We start from the raw sequence: 27,165 nt of genomic DNA on the forward strand, positions 1-27,165 counted from the left end.
ACCTATCCTTCAAGAACGGGTGGAGGAAGTTCTCTAAACAGGAGGATTAGAAAAGAAAACGATTATAAAAGAAAGAAAATGATTATGAAAGAAAGCTTGGGTCTTCAGAAAGAAAATTACAATGGATAAAAATAGGGTATTCATGGTGGCCTAGACATGGAAACAACCAAAGTGGCCTTCGATAGATGATTGGATAAAGAAGATATACAATAAAATATTAGTCATCCATAAGCAAAGGTGAAATACTACTGCCATTTGTGACAATATGGAGCGATCTTGAGATCATTGTGCTAAGCGAAATAAGTCAGATAGAAAAAATGAAGAACCATATGACTTTATTCATATGTGGGATGTAACATTGAAAGCAACAAAGGAACAAGACAAACAAATAAAAGCTCATAGACACAAAAAACAATTTAGTTAGTGGTTACCAGAGGGTGAGGGGGGAGAGAGGGTGATAGAAGAGAGTAAATGGGGTCAAATGTATGGTGATGGAAGGAGAACTGACTCTGGGTGGTCAACACACAATTCAACATATAGATGATATACACTTGAAACCCATATAATTTCACTATCTGATGGTTGAATTAAAAAAAATTGTATCATCTGATGTGGTGCTCAATGTTTGTGGAAAAAATACTTAATACAATTATATTTAAAAAGTGGGAATGGTAACAGAACAAAAGTAAAAGTAGAGTGGTAAAACCTTGATACCAGTAAATTGTTATAAGCTACATGTGTAGATTGCAATCACCAGTAAAACTATACAAAGTGATATACCCAAAAACACTATAAATAAATCAACATGTAATCCAGAAATTTTCAGGTAATTCACAGAAAGGCAAGAAAAAAGAAAAAAAAAAACACAGCAAGAAACAGAAGAAATATAAATATTAATAGCAGCTTTATTTCTAATAGGCAAAATCTACAAACAACCCAAATGCCCTTCAATGGATTGAATGGTTAAACAAACTGTGGTACATCAATATCATGGAAAACCACTGAGCAATAAAAAGGAACACACTATTTATAATGCAACAACTTAGATGGCTCTCAAGGGAATGATGTTGAATGAAAAAGCCAATATCAAAAGGCTACACACTATACAATCCCACCTATATAGATCTTGAAATGAAAAACTTACAGAAATAGGAACAGCTAGTGGATGCCAGAGCTTAGGGCAAGCCTAGGGGTGGAAGTGGGGGAAGGATGTATGAAATCAGATAACAAAGGAAAATGGGAGGCAGGAGAGTGATAGGGAGGTGGTTATAAAAAGGCAGAAAGAGGGTTCTTTATGGTAATGGAACTGGTCTGTATCTTGACTATGATGGTAGAGATGCAAACCTACACATGCAGCAAAACTTCATAGAAGTATATACTCACACATTAATGAGTGCATGTAAAACTGATGAAATCTGAATAATGGATTATATTTATATCAGTTTTGGGTTCTGATATTGTACCGTGTTTTCCCGAAAATAACACCTAGCTGGACCATCAGCTCTAAGCATCTTTTGGAACAAAAATTAATATAAGACCAGGTATTATATTATGACCTGGTATTTTATATTATATTGTATTATATTATATATTATATTATATTACACTATATTATGTTATATTAATTATATTATATCCAGTCTTATATTAAAATAAGACCGGGTCTTATATTAATTTTTGGTCCAAAAGACACATTAGAGCTGATGTTCCACCTAGGTCTTATTTTCGGGGAAACACGGTACTATACTATAATTATGTAAAGTGCTACCATTCATGAAACTGGGTAATGGCTATATGAAATCTCACTGTAATTTTTTTTCAGTTTTTCGTTAGCATATGATTGACATATTACTTTCAGGTATACAACACAAAGATTCAATATTTGCATATATTGTGAATCGATCACCACAATAAGTCTAGTTAACAACCATCACCACACAGTTACAATTTTTTTCTTGTGATTAAAACATTTAGACCTACTGTTTTAGCAGATTTCAAATATGCAATACAGTATAATTGACCATGCTGTACATTATATCTCATGACCTTTATTGTATAAGTGAAAGTTTGTACCTTTTCACTCCCTTTACCTGTTCACCCAACATCCACCTTCTGCCTCTGGCAACTACCAATCAATTCTCTGCATCTGTGTGTGTGTGTATATATATATATTTAAATTTAGATTCCATATAAGATCATATGGTCTTTGTCTTTCTCTGTCTGTCTGTCTGACTTATTTCACTTAGCATAATGCCCTCAATGTCCATCAACGTTGTTGCAAATGGCAAGATTTTATTCTTTTGTTGGCCAAATAATATCGATATATATAATACGTATACACACCCATATATATACACATACATATATACAGAGGGTGCCAAAAAATGTATACACATTTTAAGAAAGGAAAACTGTATTAAAATTGTAATACTCAATATATACCAATAACAAAAGATGAATACAAGTCACATTTGCCTTTTGCAATTATAACAGGTGCTCAAAATGGTTACCATCAGCATCCAGACACTTCAGATTATGGGGAACTACTGCTTGAGCTACATTGACCAGTGTCCACTTGTCTACATTTTTTTGGCACCCTCTGTGTACACACATACACACACACAAACACGTGTATATATTCTTTATCCATTCATCCATCAATGGATACATAGGTTGCTTCCATGTCTTTGTTATTGTAAATAATGCTTCAATGAACATAGAGGTGCATATTTATTTTTGTGTTTTTGTTTCCTTCAGATACATATTCAAAGTGGGATTGCAGGATCATATGGTAGTTCTATTTTTAATTTTTTGAGGAAACTCCATATTGTTTTCCATAGTGTACCAATTTATGTTCCCACCAACCATGTATTCATGGTTGTGAATTCAAGGATGTGGAATTTCCACATCAAGTATGTGGAAATTCCACATCCTTGAGGAGACTTGCAATCTCGTCTGATGACAGCCATTCAGACGAATAGGTGTGTTTTGTGTGTGTGTGTGTGTGTGGGGGGGGGTTATTTGCATCTTTCCTGACGATTAATGATGTTGAGCATCTTTTCATGTACTTCTTGGCCATCTGTATGTCTTCTTTGGAAAATGTCTATCCAGATCTTCTGTCCAATTTTTAATCAGTTTATTATTGTTGTTATTATTATTATTTGTTTGCTACTGAGTTGTCTGAGTTCTTTATACATTTTGTATATTAACCCATTATCAGATACATGATTTGCAAATATTGCCTCACATTCAGTAGGTTGCCTTTTCAATTTGATGGTTTCCTTTGCTGTGCAGAAACTTTTTAGTAGTCCCACTTGTTTATTTTTGGTTTTGTAGCTTTTGGTTTCTGTGTCAAATCCAAAAAAACACTGCCAAGTCCAATGTCAAGGAATTTACGGTCTATGTTTTTCTCTGGGCATTTTATGATTCCATTCAATTAACATTCAATTCTTTGATCCATTTTGAGTTACTTTTTGTGCATAGTTTAAGACAGAGGTCCAATTCATTATTTGCATGTGTGCTTCCAATTTTCCCAACAGTATTTACTGAAGAGGCTGTCCTTTCCCCATTATACATGTATATTCTTGGATTAATTTACTATATATGCACGAGTGTATTATTTCTTAAAACAGCATATGGATCCATGATTTTCTCAAAATAATTTTTTTAAATCAATGAGTCTTTCAGAAGATCCTTTATAGGTCCAATATCAACATGATTTTTCCCTTTCTTATATACGGAAATAAATTATGGTGGTAATAAAAAATACGGAAATAAATTATGGTGGTAATAATAATTCTCCAGTAATTCTCACCAGGATCTCTGTGTTATGTATCTCAGATGGAAAGGTTTAACATTATTACAACAAATACAATATAAAATGCTTTCAGAGTTCCTACGCAAGCTCACTGTTCATAAATTCTTCTAAGGCACTCTGAAGTTGTTAAAAATAAAGAAGGAAGCTGCCTATTAGACCCACCTCAAAGCATATAGGCATAATTCTCTCTTTTAGGAGAACACCAAATTGTAAAAAACAATCTTATATTCTTCCTAAAAATTAGGGAGCTAGATTGACTTAGTCATGTGGGAAAATCTTCACATCTCCATTAGACTTACAAAACTACAAGTAGGAAGCATTAACTGTGATAATATATTAATATTTTGTATCATTATTTTTAGTAGAGATAAGGAACATAGAAACCACTTTGATTTCTATGTGTCTTGGTTTTCAGAAATTGATGTAGTGCATGTTTTTAAATAATAAAAATGGATTTAGACAAAGAGAGTTGAGATCCCTAACATGGGACATCAATGATGGGTCAGTTCCAGAGTACAGAGTATTTTATCTCCAGACAAAATGAACCACTGGTGTTTTTCTAAGCCTATATAATCTATGTATAAATGCTGTTACACAAAAGATCAGCTTTAAGTAAGGCAACCGAGTAGTAAGACAGAGCAGTCCTTTTGCTCTAAGAATGAAATGTTTTGTTCAAATTTAGGGTCAAAAATAGATTATAGAAGAGTGATTGGAGGCTGAGGTTGGGCGGGCCGGGGGGAAATGATTATGGTTGACTCTTGAACAACATGCAGGTGAGGGGCACTGCCCCCTTGCACAGTCACAAATCCATATATAACTTTTGACTCTCCAAACACTTAACTACTAATAGCCTACTATTGACTGGAAGCCATACCAATATCATAAACAGTCAATTAACACACATTGTATATGTTCTATGTATTATATACTGTATTCTTGCAATAGTCAGCTAGAGAAAAGAAAATGTTAAGAAAATAAAAAAGAGAAAATTCATTTCTAGTATTGTACTGTACTTATTGGCACCATAAGTTTACATTGTTTACAAGAGGAATCATCTGTCAGTACCTACATCAATATTGTCTTATATGATAGAAACACTGTAGATGTTATACATATTAACACTAGACATCAAGTATGAAAATATAAAGTGAAAAATAAATTCATACTTATTTACAGGCATAACAACTCATGCACTGATATTAAAGAAGCACTAATATGATTGCTTTAAGGTAGTCTAGTGTAATCCACACAATTGCTTCATGGTCACCTAGCCTATACACCAGAAAATGAATTATTATACATTTTTATGGCATACAGTATTACAGCCATACTCATAATACAGTATTGGAAACACTGTTACTTAAAAAAAACAAAAAACACTTACCTGTGATGATAGGCTGATACAAAGTTTTTCCAATTACGAGAACAGTATATAATACGGTAATGTAACTCTTTGAAAGAAGTTATAACACAGTAAGAAAACTAAGGCATTCTTAATTTTATATGAAATATCACACACTTTATGTAAGGACAGGCTATCTACTTCCTCACAAGCCTTGCACATGATGAATGCTCAGTCGATGATGATGACACAAAACATCTCATACCATTCTTGCATGAAGACACTCACACACGTACACACAGGTAAGTTTATTAACTGTACAGCATGATGATTATTTACTATTCACTAAGAGGAAGTGGATCATCCTAAAGGTCTTCATCCTTGTTGTCTTCGTACTGAGGAGGCTGGTGAAGAGGAGGATGAGGAGGGGTGAGTCCTGCCGTCTCAGCAGGGGCAGAGGAGAAAGAGGAGGAGGAGGTGGAAGGGGGGGCAGCAGAGGCAGGCATACTCAATGTAACCTTACAGAAATACTTCTTAAATTCTGTCCAACTTGTTTGCTTTTCCATTTTTCTAAAAATGTTTCTATACAGTACCAATCCTTCTTCCACCATTTGCTTTAGCTTCAGTGCCTGTATCATAGAAGGGTCCATGGTGCAAAAGAAGTCAAAAGCAGTCGTAAATAATCAGAACCTTTACCAGATCGCCTCGGGTCCGTTTGCTTTCTGGTACTGCTTCTACGTTTTCTTCCTCATCATCTGGCACTGTTCGGAAGTAATCAGCTCCATCACCTTGTCTTCTGTTAATTACTCTGGTGTGGTATTTATGAGATCTTGAATCTCTCCAAGACACATATCGTGAAACCCTTCACTACCACCACCACCACCTTTTTTTGCAATATCTACCACCTTTTTTTGCAACATCCACAACTTCTTTCAAGATTTCCTTGATTGGCTCTGTCATATTTTATGGTAGTAAGTAATAAAATAGACTAGCATCTACATATACTTTTTTGCATTCATGAATACCTAAATTTTCTTAAATTTTTTCAATATTCTAGGCTACATGGTTCATCTGTGAGTTCTTCCAAATTGTCGCAAGCTCCAAAAAAATTTCCAGTATACATATTTATTGAAAGAAATCCCATATATAATTGACCTCCATAGTTCAAACCCATTGTTTGAACTGTTGTTCAAGAGTCAAATGTGTACATAAACTATTATATAAAATGCACACGTGTGCAAATGGATTTACAGATGCATTGATTTAGCATAGAGATCAACGGTACGTAGATTAAACCCATTTTATTTCTGTGTGGTTTTCCAGTCACTAATACACAATTAAAATCAAGCCAAATCATCAACTACATTTAACTTTAAAACATCACAGAATTTATACCAAAACTCTCATTTATAAATATAATTGTAAAACAGTAGTTTAAAATTACCAGCAGATACTATTTGAATAGGCATATATCTAAATCACATAATCACATTTACTAGAGAGAATATATTTCAACTTCAGGATACAGTAACCATTTATTTTAGCCTTAGTAGGCTTTTTTACAAACTACGACATTGAGAAAAAATATGTTCAGGATGTAATATGTGTGTAGGCCTCACAGAGCAAAATTGTTTTTTAGTTACATACAAAATCCTTGCATTTTCTCAATCAATCTGCAAATTACCTGAGACATAAGCATTATTACTCAACTATATAAATAAACTAAGACTTGGAAATATTAAATAATTCATCCAAGGGTGCTCATGAGAGAACATGGCAGGTTTGATCACAACTCTTAACTGCAAAGTGCTTGTTCTTTTTACTTCATCATATATGTATTTTTGACAAAAAGCATGAGAATCATAAAGTATGAATTAAAAATATTTTAAGAGGTTTAGATTGACTTTGTTTTTAGACTTTCTTAAATTTTTCAGAAAAGGTTTCACTCAGTTGTTCAAATGCTAAGACCACATTGTCTTCTTCATTATCACATAGTTCACGCAAGGAAACACTGTAAATGAAAATAAATGTATATGAAGCACCCATTTTAAAAGAGGCGTTATTATTAGACTGACTTTCCCCAGGTAGGCACAATTAAGTAAACCTCACCATGAATTTAACATTTTTCAAATTACCATTAAATTATTAAAAAATTTGAAATTAGTGTTTGAAATATGTAACACACCTGATACACTGAATGGTGAGTGAAAAATCTTTCAACAACTGGTAAGCATCTCCTTCATTCAGCCTAAACAAAATAACATTTGGAAAATTAATTGTCTAGAAACATTTAAGAACATCTTATATCATGTTGAAATGTTGGATCTGTCAATCATAGGTTACGTTTGTCTGTCAAGATGTATTTACCACAATCATTTTTGCCACAGATTCCCAGATGATGATTTAACCTGTGGCAATGGTGATTATGAATTCAAAAGTCACAAGTATCACAAACACAGATAATAAACACAGAAGGCTGACCATCTCAGGAGATAACCAAAGCAGGAAAGTAAAGCTCAGGAGAGTGAAGGCAAGATAAAGCATCAAAAGGGAAGAAACAAATGAATTACTTACTAATAGCACAACTGCTTTATTCACAACAATGAGTCATATTTTTAAAAAATGACCAATATTTCTCAAGAGTGTCAGAAGTTTTAACTACTTCAGTTCAATACAGACTTAAAAAAAAAAGGAGAAAAAAATACAATCTAAAAAGGCATAATAAAAAATACTGTTTATTTTTTAGATATAGCTTAAATGTAAATATTATGAAATTATTCTTATATGAAAAAAAAATTATGTAAAATGCATACTGAATTCCTGATTGGTGTGACAGAATACCCCTCCCCACATCTAGGTTCTCAGTGCCTGAGCCAGTTTCTCCATTCTAGGTAAATCCAAGAGGGCTTACTCCTGCATACTATTTTTGAAACTAGTTTCCCTGCCAAAGAACTAAAACAATTGCCATGTTTTCAGTCCTCAGATGTATGAATTACATATTTTTTATATAGTTCTCTCAGATAATAAAGAGCATAACAATATTTGTTATTATTATTCAGTTTTAAAATATCTAGTAAGGAATACGTAGGATATTAACACATAAAAATGTAACTGTGAGTATGTGAAAATATTTGTATCTGTAGAGTAAATCTTTATGTCAAATGAGTCAGCCGAAGTCCCAAGATTTTGCTAGTAAACCGCAAACAAAAATAACAAACTCTTGCCACTCGTCTCTAAGAAAAAATTCCAGTATCTTCAGCATAATTAATCTACACTTGAAATTATACAGTCTTTTTCCTAAAATTCATTAAGTTCATCCATTCAATATATAAAGATGGAGACAGAGATCAACATAGAGATGGAGATGGAAATGGATCTAGATATAGAAATAGAGATTGAGATGAAAGAGAGACATGGACATGGGTGTGGACATGGAGATAGAGACAGGGGTAGAAACAGACATAGATGGAAATAGGTAAAACATACCTGTTGTCCTGGACTAATCCTATCAAGGAACCATGCTTGTAAAAATCAAGTGCATACGCATTAAGTGGCATTCTTCTTCCTTGGCTGTCAAATTCCTGTGACAACAGCACAGGAGCCTGAGCATGACGGATACCAATTGTGCGCAGAATGAGCTGCAGAAATATGATGCTTCTTAATTGCTTGTTTATACACAAAGAAAGCTTATAATTGATTACACTGTGTTTTGCAGTTACTTCCTTAACCAACATTTTTAAAGCACACTGTTCATGGTGAAGGAAGAGGGTGTCTTTCATACACACTGGGGTGGTGCTATCCTAACCCAACCTAGAGACTGACTTGGCTCTCACTATGAACAATATTTTCCTCACAGCATACTGATGGCAACTTCAACCATCCAGCCTAGAATATCGCAAGAATCCCTAAGAAAGAAAAGCTGATTTAAATATTTGTTATTATCTTAATTGGTGCAGGTAATATCTTTATAAACAGAGTATCAGGGAGCCAGTGCCTTATGTCTCAAGAGAAGAGTTCAACTGAACAACTCTAATAATCTTTATAATTCAATTACCAGAATACAAAGGAAGGGGAGGAAGAAAGGGAAAGAAAAAGGAAAACGAAAAAAGGAATAAAACAAATGAATAGTTTCCAGGCCTGCTCCATTTTTTAAAACTACATGGGGCCAATAGGAACTCTAGTACACTGCTAGTGACAGTGTAAACCAGTACACTACATTCTCAAATGACTTGTTTGTAGCTTGAAAAGTTACTATTATTAAAATTTCTTGGCATACTTTTATCCCAGTATGATCCAGAAAATTTTTTTGACCCCGGAAATCCAGAAAATGTTTACTCAAAGGAAACTGTTGCACAGGTATACTAGATGTTTATAGCAACCCTGTTTGTAATAGCAAAGACTAGAAACAAACACAAAAACTTATGAACAGGAGAACAGGATCAAAAGGTTGTTTTATTTTCACATTATGAAATATTATTAAATAGTAAAAATGAAAATTAGAGCTTCATGTCACAACATGAATCAATCTTACAGACATAGTATTGCGTGCAAAAAAAGCAATTTCCAGGAGACCACAGTATGTATTCTTTTACTTTTTATAAAATTCAAAAGCAGCAAAAATGAAACGTGATTTTGGAATATGACTTTTTTTTAGGAGAATTAAAAGCACAAAGTTTAGGACAGTGGATATCCTGAGGAAAGAAGAGAGAGACGAGTGAAGGAAATAGAGGAAGAAGACACGGGTGTTCATTTCAATTTCATGTCTTATAGCTTAGCTACATGCCATTTAAAGATATGTATGTATACATATTTAATGTTACACTAAAATGTAACAGACAACACAACAAGCTAAATAACTTTTAAGAGATTATAATTTACACTAGTAAAATTGTATAAAGTGAATTGAGTACCACAAAGGGCACGTTACACTCCAGTAATTCTCTGGAAATATTCACCAGTGCAAGATGCTTCAAAATAGATGACATAGATCCGACCCCTTCTCTCTGGCACATCATCAGGAATAACTATGTGCCTGAGCCAGTCCATGCCCTGGACGTTACGGGTCACTGATAATTTCTGGTGACTGTGTGACAATAAGACATAGACATTATATTCTGTTGTAACTGTATCTGTGTCCTTCCAAAACCCCATGGAAAAACTTGCATATGGAAAGGAAACAAAGTGAATGGCACATACTGTCCATAAGTTTGTACAATAGAGAGAAGGGAATATTACAACACCTAACAATTAATATGTTTTTCTTAACGTCGCTAGCTACAAAGCTCTTATATAAGTAATTAATTGTGGTCATACAAATGAAATACAGGAAAGAATCTTTATAAATTTATTGCTTTTGCAAGCTAAAGTGCACTCCTTTATTATTTCTATGCCAGAATTCTACATTTTCCAAGGGTACTTTATTATAAGACACCACTCAGATAGAATTGTCCATTTAAAATGCACAAAGGTCTCTACATACAGTTTTTCAAAATTGTTTTAAGTGGCACTGGACTATTTTACATAATAGAGGACGGTCTGATTTTGGAATCAAATGGAGTTGAGACATCATTCCATAATATCGAATGTAACAAAACATTTTCTTTCTCAAACTTTATATTGATATAAATTAAACTTCTATAATCTCATTCCAATACTAAAATGGATTATTCGGCATATTCCAAATGTGTCCAGTTCTTTGTCCTCTATCAAGGATTACCAGTACTTATAGTAATACCAGGAAAGCCTGAAGATCACTTTATGTGCTCTTTTCACAGCAATCCTTTGTCAAGCTCCCCTAAAGTCTTCAAAGATTGAAAATAACATAGCAGTCCTGGAAGTTTGCTATAATGGATCAGAGTCCCTTAGGTCAATATTGAGAAACTGAAAAGATACTGGTGCCAAGAGTACCTATCCCTGGATATTTCTGTTCATTAACCTGGATTTTTTTTTTTTTTTCAATTTGGGAAAGTTGAAGTCCTTTCTAAGCTGCCTGAAAGTAGAAATAACGTTTTTTTCTTAAAGACATTTTATTTATTAATCTCATTTTCCACTTACATGGTTTGAAGTTTCTGATTGAAGCAAATCACTGTCACAGTTCCCAGAGAGACAAACAAATGGAGAAATAGCTACTCTTCCTTCCTTGCAGTTCATCAAGTGAGACACAAGTTGAGAGTCTTCACATTCTTTACCTGTGAAATCTGGCCATAATAGGTTGGGATAGATTCATTTTTAAATATTAGCCAAATTATCAAGCCTTGCACACCTGTTCTAGATCATGCTACAAGGGGAGCCATTCAACTTTCCAGGACGTACATCATGATGAAGACTGAGTAAGCAATATCACATAAAGTGAATAGCGAATCTTGGCATAGAATATATTCAATAAATGTTAGCTATTAATATTACTATCAATATTATATACTTTTGTTTTATGCTTTAGTTGCTTTGATCAACAGGTAATAAAAGACTAAATTTAAATTGTATACTTTTAACACAGAATTATTATTACCTTGGTACTTTTTCCCACTAAACTCAAACTTGACCTCTGACTCTTTCTAGACAGGGTATTTATTCCAAGTAGCCACTATCAGTAGGTTTGGAAATGGCATATGAAAAGGAATATTTTTTCAATTCCTATTCTTATAAAGCATCAGATCAGGCATTCAAACTTGGCTTTAACTTGTAATGGAGGCAATATATTCACACACTCCTATTTTGCTTCCTCTGGGATGCTCAATAACAGTGTCCCACTGTGATTGTCTGCTTTTTGTTCATGTTACTTTCCATTTTAATTGGGTTCAGAAAGCTACAAGCTCTAGCTCCTTGACTTTTTCAGGAAATTATTACCCACAGCTCAACTCTTTCCCTTTATCCCAGTCCATCTTTTCCTGTGTACTTTGCCCTAGAAGAGTTCCATCCAATAGCTTTTGATAAACAAGAGCAAAGTTTAATAGTGTAAACAAGAGCAAAGTTTAATAGCGTATGTTTATGTGCTAGGTACTATTTTATAATATTCACTTAATTATTTAACTTAATTATTTAAAGTTCACACAAACTAGTTAGATAATGTTATATTTCTCATCTATCTACAGAGGAAATTGAGGCACAAATGTGGAGTCACTTATCCAAGGTCTCACTGTTAGTAAGTACCAAGGCCATAGTTTAGACCCCTGTATCTGCCAAGAGTCAATGTTCACGAATACTATGCATATTTCCTGTCAAGGAAAAAAGTGACAGAATAATCCCTAGTTTTTCTTCATCTCATAGATGTTCTTACTCCATTTTCCAGGAGTAACCCAAAAGCAACCTTTAATAAAGATGGTTTATAAATGACTCTATTTAGTTTCATTCTCCATTGCCCTTTTAACTTCAAATAATCACTTTCTTTCTTTGGAAGTCAGAAGGAATCCCCTACTAAGACAGACATATTTTCAGGGCTCTGTTCTTCTTCTGGGAGAAAATACTCTTAGGCAAGAGGATTTATTCTTTAAATTGTTCCACAATGAAAGTAAATTATACTTACTTATGTTTGACAATGGCAGTTGATGTTCCTGTTTCATATCAGCCAATTTGGAAACAATGAGTAGGAAAGAGGCAAAGTCCTTTGTAACTTGTGTGTTATACTCATTTAAAGCAGCATTAAAATCCTCAGGGAGATCCTCAAGGAACACCTAAATTATAAAGGAGATTATCAAGAAAACCTAGTGGCCAAATATTTTTTCAGCGAGTTCTCTATACCTTCCTTGAAAACTGAAACTTTGGAAGAAGGGCAAGGAACACTGCAATATAATTCTATAGTTATCTATTTATTCAATAATGTAACTGTTTCATTCATTCATCTTTGAATTTAAAGTTAAATTCATTTTTGTTTCTATTGGCGTTTATTAAAATCAATTGTTTTACTGCTAAAAACGTGCTTTCACGCTACTTAATCAAAACCATCTTTTAAACAGAAGCATGCCTTCAAATGACATTTTAGCTTATGCATAGTTCAAAAAATCTAGTGCTATGTTTGGAGAGCAAGCAACAATATAAAATACATTTGCATGCCTGGAATAAACCTCCTTTGACTGTGAGGATTTTTAAAACCTCACTGGATTCATTATGCTAATATTTTGTGAATTATTCTACCACATTATAAGTATTTTTAGATACAGTAGATATTCATTTTTATCTACCCACTCATTATCTTTTCCAGGGTTCTTCACATCCTTCCATATTTTCATGTTCTTCAAGTTTAAACTATTTTTCTGTCTGCCTAAGGTATATGATATTTCTTTTAGCATAGACCTTTTAATGTGCATGCTGCTTGCGTGTGTGTGTATGCACACACACCAAAAATACCTGCTAGAACTAATAAACAAAATCAGCAAAGTTGCTGAATAAATATCAACATCAAAAAATCAGCTGTGTTTCTATATATTAAGTATCTTAAAAGGAAATTAAGGCAATCTCATTCACAATAGCATCAAAAAGAATAAATTACTTACGAATAAACAACCAAGGAAGTGAAAGATTTTTACACTAAAAAGTATGAAACACAGATGAAAAAAATGATAGCAGACACAATAATGGAAAGGCATGCCATGTTCATGGAGTGGAAGAATCAATACTTTAAGATGTCAATACTTCCCGAAGTTATCTGCAGATTCAATGCAATTCTTATAAAAAATCCCAATGACATGTTTTACAGAAATAGAAAAATAATCCTAAAATGTATATGGAACCACAAAAGATCCTGAATAGACAAATTGATATTGAGAAAAAAAAGAACAAAGCTGGAGGCATCACACTCCCTGGTTTTAGAATATATTATAAAGCTAAAGCAATTAAAACAGTATGGTACCAGCATAATGACTGGCATATAGATCAATGGAACACAATAGAGAGTCCAGAAGTTAATCCAGGTATATATAGTCAGCAGATCTTTGACAAGGATGCCAAAAATACCTAATGGGGAAGGATAGTCTCTTCAACAAATGGTGTTGGCAAAACTTGACATACACATGTACAAGAATGAAACTGGACCCTAACTATACACTACATAAAAATAAACTCAAAATGGATTAAAGACTTAAATGTAAAACCTGAAACTGTAAAACTCATAGAAGAAAATAAAGAAACATTGGTTTTAGCAATGATCTTTTTTGATGACACCAAAAGTGCAGGCAACAAGAATGAAAATAAGTAAATTGGACTATATCAAACTAAAAAGCTCTGTACACCAAAGGGAATAATCAATGTGTAAAGGTATTTCCAGAATAGAAGAAAATAGTTCTAAACCATCTATGTGATAAGGGGATAATAGCCAAAATATAAAAGAATCTCCTACAACTCAATAACAAAAATAAATAATTTTTTTTAAATGGGCAAAGCACTTGAATAGACATTGTTCCAAAGAAGGCATACAAATGGCCACCATATATATTAAAGTTCTCAACTTTACTAATGAGGGAAATGCAGATCAAAACCACAGTGATATTTTACCTCATACCTGTTAGGATGGATATTATAAACAAAGAAAGAAAAAAAAAAGAAACGTGTTGAGAAGGATGTAGAAAAATTCGAACCCTTATACATTGTGGGTGGTAATGTAAATTGGCGCAGCCTCTGTGGGAAACATATGGAGGTTTCTTCAAAAAATTTAAAATAGAACTACTATACGATTGAATAATCCCAGTTCTAGGTATAAATCCAAAGAAAGTGAAATGCAGAACCCCTATGTTCACTGCAACATTGTTCACAATACACAAAATATGGAAACAACCCAAATGTCTATCAACAGACGAATGGATAAGATTATGTGGCGTACACACACAATGGAATAGCAGTCAGTCTTTTAAAAAACGAAATCCTGCTATTTGCAACAATATTGTGCTAAATAATATAAGCCAGTCACAGAAGGACAAATACTGTATGATTCTACTTATCTAAAATAGTCAAACTCACTGAAGTAGAGAATAGAAAGGTGGTTGCCAGGGGCTCCGTGGAAAAATAAATGGGGAATTGTTTTTCATTGGATATAAAGTTTCTATTGTACAAGATAAATAAGTTCTAGATATTTACTCTAGGACATAGTACCTGTGTAAACAATATAGTATTGTAAACTTTAACATACATCAAGAGGATAGATACAATGTTAAGTCTTCCTACCAAAAAAATAAGTCATAAGGAAACTTTCGGAGGTGAAAGATATGTTTAGTACCTTGGTTATGGTGATGATATCATGGGTGTATGCATATTTTCAAACTCATTAAGATTATACATTAAATGTATGCAATTTTGTGTATATCAATTTTACCTCAATAAAGTAAAAAAAGAGCAGACAAATGCATATCCTCTTGCTATTTTATTAAACCAATTACAATATGCTTACCCTGTTTTAAATTGTGTTTAACATATATGTTAAGTATATGTATACATTTATGTATGAAAATAAACAGAGAGGAGTGAAAATATTTCCTTTTATTTTCTAGCTTCCATTATTTTTATTAACAAGTCAGCTGTCTATTTCATTATTACCTTTTTCAAGGATATGTCTATTTCAGTTTTAGTGGATTTGTGATTTCCTCTTTGTTTTTGATTCTTATTAGTTTTAATTTAATGTTTATTGATATTTATCCTTGAAGTTGACTACACTTTTGAAACTATGGAGTGCTATCTTTCATCAACTTCAGAATTTCCCCAGCTATTAGTTTTGAACACTGTTCTGCCATTTTTCTCCCTCTTCTTCTGGGATTCCTCCTATATAACATTAAACATTAAATTTACATGTCTCTTATGCTTTCTGCTTTTATTTTCACTTTTTTCTCCCTGTGTGGACACTTTCTATTGAGCTGTCAATCCACTGATTCTGACTTCTGATATATACTATATTCTGATCAGATATTATATTTTTCAATTCTGGAATGATAATTATCCAGTGAAATTATCTAATCTTTCGTCACTTTTGCCTATCTCTTTCCCTGCTTTCTTGAACATATTAGTCATACTTAAAGTCCTTGTATCTTAATTCCAATATCTGGTTCATCTGTGTAACTACTACGACCTGTTTTTCTTCCTGCTAAATTGATAATATATTTTTGCTTACTCACTTTTTTTAGTTTTGGGGGTTAGAGGGGACAGCTATTTTTGTTTTTGTTTTTTTGCACCAGAAAATGTTGATAAAAGGACCTGATAGGCTTTAAATGATTATTTTAGTATTAAATGGTTAGTATTTTCCATCCAAATGAGTTCCCCCATTTTGTGTTTAGCCAAGTGAGTGAAGATGTGATCACCTCAGTCCAAGTATAGATCAAAGTGGGTTGGTCCTGTTTTCTAGTTTTAATAAGTCTCAGTCTATACCTGATTTATCTCTGTTCTGAGGTCATGGTCCTTTTGGGATTCCAAGTATGAAGGTGGTGGTTCTCAGTCTTCTCAGCCCTAAAACACGGCCAAAAATCCACCTCTTTCCTGCAGAGCTTCCTAACTTACTTTCATACCTTCCAGCCCAAAATCGCTTCAGAAATGTCTTGGGGTGGGGAGGGGATACTAACCTGTAAATGCAGACCTCCTCTCTAGTGGATTTTTACTTAACAAATGCATTAAGATAACAAAATATTTGGTGTAGAATCCAAAAGCTTCATGCAGACTTGGTACCCAGGAAATGTTCTGTGGTTAAAACTCGCTGTCTCTCAAGTTTCTAGTCTGTTACTCCAGTCCCATGCGGTCACTAATAGCTTTATTCATTCTTTTAGTTTTGTGTATTTTGCTTTGTTTTGATCTATCTCATAGGAGAGGCTCTCTGCATATGCTCACTGCAATTTTCAACCCATGTTGAGAATAGACAAATTCTTTGGGAGAAAAACCACGGTTGGAGATTCCTATCACACCTTGGATAAGCTCTTGCCATTTTATCATTTTAGCCAATCTACTCCTCATTACTTCCACAGCTCTGTTGCAATAGGAGTGATGGCCACCTAAAATATCCTACCTGAAAATAAACAAATTCCCAATCATCTTTAAGAAAAAGGAAGGGAGGAAGGGAAGGAGGGAAGGACAGACGGAGAGACACACACACACAGGAGGCCTCTACTCATAACCTTTTATTGCATTTTTTTGTAAGAATAAAGATACTGACTTTTCTAAGTTAAATATAAATTTATTTAGACAAAAAATTAAATGATAGTTCAAGAATGTACATATGATTTAAAAGTGTAAAGATGATAGGTCAATGAATAAAGTTGTATTCACTGGTCTAGAGAAGATTCTGTGAGGGCTAAGATTTGTAATTTGACATTGTGGGGTTAGACAATATAGATTAACTCATCCCTTTTTGTTCCTTGTCATCTTTTACTAAGGCTATTTGGTATATCCAGCCTATCCCACTTTTTCAGATTCTAGTGGATTACATTAATAAGAGTATTTGATGTTGATTTAATGATAGGAAATCATGATCAAAGAAAATGTTGCAAATAAAACTGTAAAACAGTTTTCCTGCTTTTAGTCTATGTAAGTCAAGGGATGATTTCTTAGATGACTATTCTAATAATTTTTCAGTAAGGACATATAATTCACAATATATACTTCCTGTTCATAGACCTACCTCAAGGTTAAAAGATCCTGAGACTATAGATTCAGTGATGGGAACTATTAGTTCACTTAATGTACAGTTACCTACACTTTTGTCTTTAACCACTGAATGCTATAATTTGATACAATCAAATAGAAAACATGAGCAAAATCTTTTATTTTTTTCCTCAAGGCATTTAATCTTTAATAGATTTATAGGGGGAGGCTTATGAATTACAGATTAAATATAACAGTAATTACAGAAAGAACAAATTATTATACAAAACAAACGAATCCTAGATTAACAAAATTTGACTGTTGCTAAATCATTTATGGTAAAATTTATTTATCTTAAATATTTAATGTTATCAGAATCATAAATTTTACCTTTGATTGATAAAACTTGACAGCAGCATCTTGGAACTTTGATGGAAGAAATTTTCTTCCAAACAGATGTGCCAATACTAACACTAGCTTTTCCATAACATCTTGAGAAAAACGTTTTGAGCCTGCACAAAACAAAGTATCTTGTTATAAATGTTAACCCAATTTTTAATATTTAAATTGAACGTTACATTGCATTTCATTTCATGGAAACTAAAACTTTTTGACAAATATAGTAACTAAGGAACAACTATTATCTGTGGCAGTTTTATGTCTGTGCCTTCTTTCTCATTCTTACTGCTCCCACTTTAGTTCAGACCCTAGTTGTTCCAAACACAAATTGCCTTATTTCCATACCTGGATTCTCCTTTCTTCTGTCTACGGTCAGTTTTACTAAAACATTGTATGGTCACATCTCTCACCTACTCAAAAATCTCTGATTGCATCTCAGTGTCTCATAAACAAAATCCATTCTCCTTTGCCTAGCATTTAAGGCTTTCCCAGCTTTATCTCCCTTCCTTACCCTCCTGTCACTCAGATTAAGATAGGGTCAACTTGACTTGCTCTTTATCCATCACAACACATGAGAGCTTTACTATAGTGGTTTAAAAGGTGCTACATTTAAAAACTTGGGCTCTAGAGTTAGACTACATATATTTGAATCTTTGCTCTGACACTTACTGAAATTTTGTGACCATGTCAATTTATTTAATTTCTATGTACCTCAGTTTCCTCAATTAAAAACTAATGATAGCCATATTATCTGCCTCACAAAGTTATCAAATTTTCTATATCCATGTTTGTAACTGCATACACTGCCCTCTCCACATTCACACACAGAAATGAACACAAACAGCACATCCTGTTGCCTGAAATTATTTGTCCTCTTACAGAGCTTTTGGGGTGGACAGAATTTTTCAAATACCCTTGTTTCACAGAACAATGCATGTTCAGAGCACAGTGACTAGAACTATTGTGCAAAATAGAGTGTTTCTACCAGTTAATGATAGAAGATAACATTGTAAAAAGCACATTTCACCAGGCATTAGGAACTCTAAAAAATTTAAGCACAAAGAGGGAAACATTTCTTTTAGGAACACAGTTTAAGAGATCTATTTAATTATAAAAAAAATTAAAAACTGTGTTAAATGGAGTATTACGTGGCACTGCAAATGGAATTCATAAAATATTTACACAATTATTGGCAAAAACATATTTAAGGGGAAAACAAGATTCTCGCTTATGCAATAAATATATTACCAGCTATTTAAATACAGTATACAATTAAAGTCAAAGAAAAAAAGAATGCGAAAAAGTACTCGAAATACTAATAGTAAATATTTTTTTGATATAATACTTTCCTATATCCTTTTTCTATGATGAGCACACACTAAATTTAATTAAAACTAAATATTTATTTAAAAATTATACATTATTTAATATGTTCTGAATCCTGGAGTCAAGGAATCACTGAAGTTAATAAGAAGTTGACATTTTAAAATAGGTATCACAAAATATGGCTGTCTCCCATATAATCTATATTGTAGGTATATAAAAGTATATTTTTTCTAATTTGGTATCTAAATTATATGAATATTACCTTGTATTCTCGTTGCAAAAAAAAATATTCCTGAAGCGCTTAGCTTCTGTTGCTAATTTTAGACTACACACAGGAAACACCAAGCTTACCTTTCTGAGTTGGCTGACAGAGATTATGGAAGAGGCCTCTTACAAGAAAATTGACAAAAACAAGATTAGAAGGCTCATGATAATGCAAATGTGATACAAGTCCAGCAAACCCCATCGGATTACCTTCTTGACTTAAATAGCCCTACAGAACAAAAATAATTCATTAGTTTCAGTCAACTCAGCACACACATTAATCAATAAGTAACTTATTAAGAGCCAGTTTAAAATAGTACTTAACGCCAATCTAAGAGATGGACAATCATTACCTGGCCCAATTTTGATAATTACATCAATTATAAGTAATGTTAATCATTGGATATAACTATCTGAAGACTACAATTAGTTCAGCATGATAAGAAATAGAGATAGTACCAAACCTATTTCCCAAAAAGGCAAAGTACAGTCATACCTCTTTCACCAGGAATTGCAAAGAAAACAAGAAGTAAAGTTTTAACATCTCCATGGTTCTGGGTTGTTTGAAGGACAGCAATGAATGCTTTAGCACTGACAGCACCTTTAAAGAAGAATACCTTAATTCATACCATGTTCGTGATATGAAATACATTTGTAAAGTATAATTTAGGAATATTGTAATTTAAAACTATTTTCTGTACATTACGATGTTTTGACTTAAAACAAACAAACAAAAGAAAAACATTCTGGCTGGGGAGAGACTACCATTCCCAGGGTTAGCTAGTATATAGAAAGATAACAACTTGCCTGAAAGCATGCTTATCCTATGCAAACCAACCAATCCCAAGTTTATATTGTTTCCTTACTTAACTCTCACAAACCAAGCCAATATTTCTCCTACCCTAAATCACCCCAGGAACAGGTACCAGCCAGCTAGAGACCACTTATATAGCCCCAAGCCCTCTGGAATCTAGCAAATTCTAAACTGTTTACTCTGCCCTGTCTTGTCTTTGCTGTGGAAAACTCCAATAAAGGCAGTGGCCTAACATTTCCCCCTGCTTCCGCCTTCTGCCTCCTGACCACCCTTGATGTCTTCCACATGCAGTGCTGCATGGCATGCTGTGCCTCCCCTCTCTAGGACCCATGCGTATAATCTTTTGTTTTTCTGAGCTGCTCCTCTTACCTGTTGTGGACTGATCATCACATAAGAGAATATAAATTAGCATAGATATTACCCGTATCTATTATACCACACAGATACCAGCAATATGTAAGTTTCAATTAGATGTCATATTATTGGCTTGACCATGTTCTTACATGGCAGATCCTTCCTTTCACAAAACAGAACATATAAAACAGAACCATCAGAAAAGAAGGATATTGCCAAATAATCTGGTAATGAATGTGAATCGAATTTACAAGCTTCTAGCTCTTGTATTGTTCTGGAAGAAAATAATATATTATATTATTCCATGTCCTAAAATATCGTTGTAAAAATAATGGGACTAGGTTGATTAAAACCAAAGTAATACAAATATTGCTTGGTTTCCAGTGTAAAACAGCATTGAGGTAGCAATTCAGACATCTTTTAACTGCCCACTAAAATGTCTATGAGGTTTCAACAAAAGGCAAATTTCCCAAGGTCACCAAAATTTAAGCCTTTGGGCATGAGAATTTATAGGAACCAACTCTGCTCATTGAAAGGCCAATGGACTAGGAAGGAAGGGGTAGGGGGGAAGGGAAGAAGGTGGAAAAGAAGGAAAGAAGAAGGGGAAGAAGGGGGTGTACTGTCCATCATCTTTACTTTGGGTTGATACTTTTTGAGGGTCCTCAAAATGTCCTTTCTTGTAACCTCTTTTCTCTCTTGCTCTATGCTTAGTTCATAGATGGTAACAGACAGAAAACAGCAGAGTAATATTAGAGTAAAAAATTGAATGACATAAAGGAGTGATGCTATGCACATATCTGAGGGAAGATTTTAGAAGCAGAAGAAACAAAGTCATGGTTCTCAGACTGGAATGTGCCTGAAAAACATTGGCTTTTACTCTTCAAAAAGAAAAGCTGACCTATAAAAATTGTTTCTTTAGCAGCAAAAAAATTTACTTGAAAATTATTTGGCATCCTCAATGGATGTCAAAAACTACGACCTCTATGAGACAAGGCATAATAAAATAAGGTAAATGGACAATACAAATTGCCTGGTAAAAAATAATACATTATTGTTGAAATAATATGATATGAAAGAGTAATATATGAAATAGCACTAAAGAATTTCAGAAAACTGCAAGTCCAGTAGCAGAATTAAAATCCACATTTATATTACTAAAAAGCAGAAGTAAAACTTTGGAGAGCTGCTATCAGCAATGTGGAAGATAAATATCATATGTTCTCTTACAATGAAGAAAAACGGAGAACAGAAAAAGAATTCGCAATTTAAAAATTGTAACTTTTCCTGAAAAAGAAACTCAACAAAGTTAAAACAGAAGCAAATATCAAAATTTAATTCAAGAAATATTTTCTTAGTTCCCAAACTACCTGAGCATTGCGCTATTCAAATATACTTAACATTACTGAACTGTGTACACTTAAACATGTTTAAATAGTAAATTTTATGTGCATTTTATCACAATAAAAAATATCTAAGTATGCAGATTGAAAGTTCTCATCATATAATAACTAAACCATCAATAAAAAAAAGGACCCACAAAACAGAATAATCTGGGGATAAGATTTTGAAATACAAGGATTTAAAAAAAAGATTCATATATCACATAGGCAAAAAAAAAAAAAAAAAAAAAAATCAAATGAATTCCAAAAGAACAGGAATAAACATGGTTCCTCTAAAGGAGACTCTAAAATAGAGTCTAGTCCTCTGTAATAGTGAATGCCAGAAGGCAATGAAGCTATCTTAGTTTGATAGGATGAGCAAAAACAATATTCTCAGAATTGTATGTCCACACTTAAGAGTCTTTTACGTGTGAAGGTTACAGATAGATCTTCTCAATATGCCAAGGCAAACAATAAATAAACCACGCTGATAACCTTTTTGGAAAAAATTCAAAATGTTGCTAGAAGATGTTTTCTTCCCTCCTATACAGAGGTAAAAATTCAGAGTTCGACAGGAGGAAGTTTTGGTCTGAAATGCTGTGTGCCTGCTCTAGAAGACCATCAACCAACATAAGAGCCAACTCAGCATGGAATGCCTGAAAGAATCCTCACTTCAGCAAACTATCTGATTTAACTGGGCATAGTAATCAATATACAAAAAAAGGGAAGGGGGTCCCTTTCACAAGGCATCTTCAACAGGATGAAAATCAAATTATTTCATTATGAATTTTAAATCTCTCATGGGATTGGATGTAAAATATTCATCTGTGAAAAAACCTTCAGGAAAATTTATAAGCATATTCTGAAGTCCAATTAAATATAAATATGTATCAGTGTTTAAAAAACAAATGCACATCCTGCCTAGAAAAATGACTTAAAAACATACCAAAATGGTGACGTGATTGTCTTTGGATAGTGGAACTAGGTACGGCTACGTTTTTCTTCTTTCAGCTTTCTACATTATCCAAATATTATCTGATAATCTTGGGTTACATTTTAGGAAAAATAAACTCTTTGATTACAAAATCATAAAAACAGGATTTCTGTTCCTAATGCTGGAAACAGGAAACTAACCCAGAGATATAATATATATATATATATATATATTTTTTTTTTTTTTTTTTTTTTTTAATTAAAGTTTACTGGGATGAGAATTGTTAGCCCATAGCCAGCACCCTTCACTACTCTAGGACAATGCCTATCATTCGTGAAAACCATAATCTTGGATAATTCCAAATGCCCATCCAGCCACAAACTCTATGACTGATAAAGGAGACAAAATTGATTATTATTCTCCCCCTCCACCCAGCCCCAGTCCTCTACTATTTAAGACATTACAAAGCATTACAGACTGATGAAATTGAACGTTATTGCTCAGACTTCTAAAAGAACAGCAGAACTGACCCTAGGCAGGCCAGTAATGAGCACTTAACCTTAGAAAAGGTCAAACTCAGTACCTTGGCCTTGGCATCCTCTGGGTCATCGCCCTTTGAAGCCAGTAGCATGAGTCGCAGGACCAGAGTGATGCTTAAGGGGAACTGTCCTCTCAGCTCAGGAACTTTGGACTTGATGAGTTTTTCTATTTTGGGCAATGGAATGTTAAAAAAATAGACATCTCCCTGCAGGTCTTGACCTCGTCTTCCAGCACGTCCAGACATCTGGAAACAGAATAGAAGCACAGTGTAAAACTTATCTAAATACTTTATCACAATTAGAATTGAGACTTTACATTGGTTTGGAACAAGTAAACTGTGCATATGTCCAACTATTAAATAATTGAAACTAAAATCCAACTATGTAGCATTCAGGAAATTTACCATGGCTGAGAAAGAGCTGAAAAGGAGATATTTATCGTTATTATCTACTTATTTCATGCCAAAAATTGTGCTAGATATTTGTATAATATATATAAAAAAAATAAAAAATAAAAAAACAAGAAAAGACCTTACCCTGATTTCAAGTTCACTTACAGCTGAACTTATTACATCAATTCTTTCCCTTCCCATCTTTTCTTCCCTCATCCCTTTCTCTCTCACTCTCTCACACACAAGTGTGTTAACTTACAAATCACCAGAAAATGTGTGTACAAATTGAGGAAATATATGAGTAAGATAAAATTCAGAAACACTATTTGTAAAAAGCAAGTTAAGAACAAACTCTTTTCAGAAGTTATATTAGTTCTTAGTTATTAAGTGCTTAGAATGTGCTAAGTCGTGTGTGTGTATGTGTGTGTGTGTGTGTGTTCAATAAAACTTTATTTACAAAAACAGGTGGCAGGCCAGATTTGTCCCATGGATCATAGTTTGCTTATTCTTGCAATAAAGGGTGCAATAGACGGGATTATTTTATTGTTGATGGTTTTTATAGATTTGTCTTTCTGCCTTTGTTATAACTTTCTTTGCAGTTTTTATTCTTATGATCACAATAATGGCTTTTACTTTACCAGTCATTAACAAAACACTGAAACAAATAACTCTACCCTCAAATGAGAAAGTTAGAAGTGGTATAGGGCTGGCTTAAACCAGTAAGAAAGAGTCATGGAAGGTAATAATCACAGTAGCTAAAAAGTAAATGGCTTCTACCATGTGTCAAGCACTGAAATATTTTATGCATATGGACATATTTAACTATTAAAACAGCATTATAAAGTTTTTTTTTGTTTGTTTGTTTTGTTTTTTTGTGTCCTTGCCTCCCTTTGCAAATGGGAAAAATGAGGCACAGAAAGATCAGGTGACTTCTCATGGTTGCAAAGTTTATAGGAAGTAGTGCAGTCAGGATAGAATGTGCTAAGTCCTTTAACCGTTTTTTTGTTTGTTTGTTTGTTTTCTGTTTTTTATACAGACCTCACAACAACTATATGAGGTAAATCTAATCATTATCCTCAGTTTACAATGTAGAAACTGGGACATGGGGAATGTAAGAAACTTGCCCATAGGCAAACCAGGAAGTTGTTTGGGAATCCAGGATTCAAACCCTGACATTTTGACTCCTAAGTTCAGTAACTGAAATATCATAACACCCTGGCTCCAGAGCCCTAAATATGAGATTCCCAAAGTTGCTATGGAAAGATAGTTCATGTACAGCATAGAAGCAGGAAAAGAAAACATAGGACAGGGATTGGTAAAGTGGTGAGAAATGAGGATGTTATATTTGGTAGGAACAAGGGCTATAGGGGAATAAGAAGTGTTTACAGAGGTAGGGAAGGGGACACTTTAATAAAAACTTCAATGTTGGATGATATATCCAAATTTAATGCCACTAGCAAAAATAGTCATTAAATGTTCCTGAGCAGGGAAACCATATGAAGACAAACTATTCTGCATGCAGGAAATAGTAGAGTAATGAAAACTGAAAATCAGGAAAATTGTTTTAATAATACAAGGCCAAGAATGTATGATGAAAGATAGTGGAAAATAAATTGAAAGGCAAAAATTAAATACTACCACAGGAGGCTAATGAAACTGGATTTGTAATAGACTGTGGATCAGGAGCAAAGAAGAGAGACACATTAGTGATAACTCCACAGCACAAAATCCTGTGCACAGGAAGTGAACGAGTAAGTGCTTATGAAGCACCTTCCGTGTACATCTTTCCTACAAATCACTTCACTTAATTCTGGCAAATGCTGTGGAGTAGTAATTATCATTCCTGTTCTGGTGATAAGAAAGAAGGATCATGCAGTTTAGATATCTCACCCAAGGTCATATAGCTGGTTAGTGATGGTCACGTAATCCCCAACTCATGTGTTTTTCATTATACCACAGCTAAAAATGACAGTCAGGCATGAATGAATGTCAAGGTATCCTAGCCCATAAATTGCAGCATGTTTATAGGTTAAAGACTCACATTATTATAATAATTATTATTATTTACTATTTTATGGCCATATTTTAGCAATGCAGTAGAGGATTTATGCACATCACAATACCTGTCTGTAATTTAAAGCATCTAGATAGATTGAATTTTGAGCAAAAACCACAGATTTACAAGGCATATTGATTCCCAAAGCAAGTGTTCCGGTAGCTGTCACGACCTAGAAAGAGAATAGAACAATTACCTCATGAAAAAGGATTTCTATAGAATACCACATAGTTTTTGAACTTTGAACTTCAACTAAACCACAGTGGGAACACCAGCGATACTAACCATATTGGTATTTTTGCTATTTCACAAACACATCAAGCCCATTTCCAGTTCAGGGCCACAGCAGTCACTCTGCTCTGCACATAATATTGTTTCCCAAATATTTGTTTATTTGGTTTGTCTAGTTCTCTGCTCAAATGTCAAAAGAAATTCATGGAAGACCATATTCAAAGTAAACCACGTCTATCATCATTATTTCTCTTCCTCCCCTATATTATTCCTCTTCATAACATTAATGACAACCTGAAGTAATATTATTTGTTTGTTTAATTGTCATACCACAGACGCCAAGCCCCATTCAGCATGGTATCCCCATGCTGAGAAGAGTACCTGACATGTGATAGGTGTTCAATAAATGTTTTTGTTTTGTTTTTAATAAATAACTAGAAAGGGAACTTCCCTAAGACAGGATAATAATACTTTTACAAACCCACTTGTGGGCAATTGCCTACTTCATCACTTCAATTTATTTGCAAAGGTTTTTTTTATGGCAATAACATATTAAAGTAATAAAAGCAAAGTAAAATTTCATTTCTTCCCTGAATTGCCATGATAACTGATGAGAAAAGGAGTAGGGCAAACTTTAAAGTTTCCTAAATAATCCACTTTTGCTTACTTTTTTCATATAATGCTGGGTATTTCTAATTGCCCTGTCTTTCCCTTTATATTGTTATCATACATGCCATGATTAATGTTAATGGTAAAGTATACAAGGCAATTT

General features: G+C 33.5%; 1 protein-coding gene across 1 annotated transcript in view; it reads right to left on the reverse strand.

Annotated features, from left to right (window-relative positions):
- Positions 1–4,960: 4,960 nt before the first annotated feature.
- Positions 4,961–27,165, reverse strand: part of LOC109447280 (putative ATP-dependent RNA helicase DDX60) — an 85,403-nt gene continuing 63,198 nt past the window's right edge. Inside the window, exons 29-38 of the mRNA XM_019731470.2 lie at positions 26,230–26,334; positions 23,759–23,959; positions 20,191–20,295; positions 19,782–19,923; positions 18,096–18,217; positions 12,682–12,829; positions 11,214–11,356; positions 8,646–8,797; positions 7,345–7,407; positions 4,961–7,170 (exon numbers count right to left, since the gene is read on the reverse strand). Of these exons, the coding sequence (XP_019587029.2) occupies positions 7,071–7,170; positions 7,345–7,407; positions 8,646–8,797; positions 11,214–11,356; positions 12,682–12,829; positions 18,096–18,217; positions 19,782–19,923; positions 20,191–20,295; positions 23,759–23,959; positions 26,230–26,334 (1,281 nt within the window). The 3' untranslated portion in view covers positions 4,961–7,070. The remainder of the gene's footprint in view (positions 7,171–7,344; positions 7,408–8,645; positions 8,798–11,213; positions 11,357–12,681; positions 12,830–18,095; positions 18,218–19,781; positions 19,924–20,190; positions 20,296–23,758; positions 23,960–26,229; positions 26,335–27,165) is intronic.

Source organism: Rhinolophus sinicus, linkage group LG07, assembly GCF_036562045.2.
Source record: "Rhinolophus sinicus isolate RSC01 linkage group LG07, ASM3656204v1, whole genome shotgun sequence".
In the NCBI taxonomy this organism is placed as follows: Eukaryota; Metazoa; Chordata; class Mammalia; order Chiroptera; family Rhinolophidae; genus Rhinolophus; species Rhinolophus sinicus.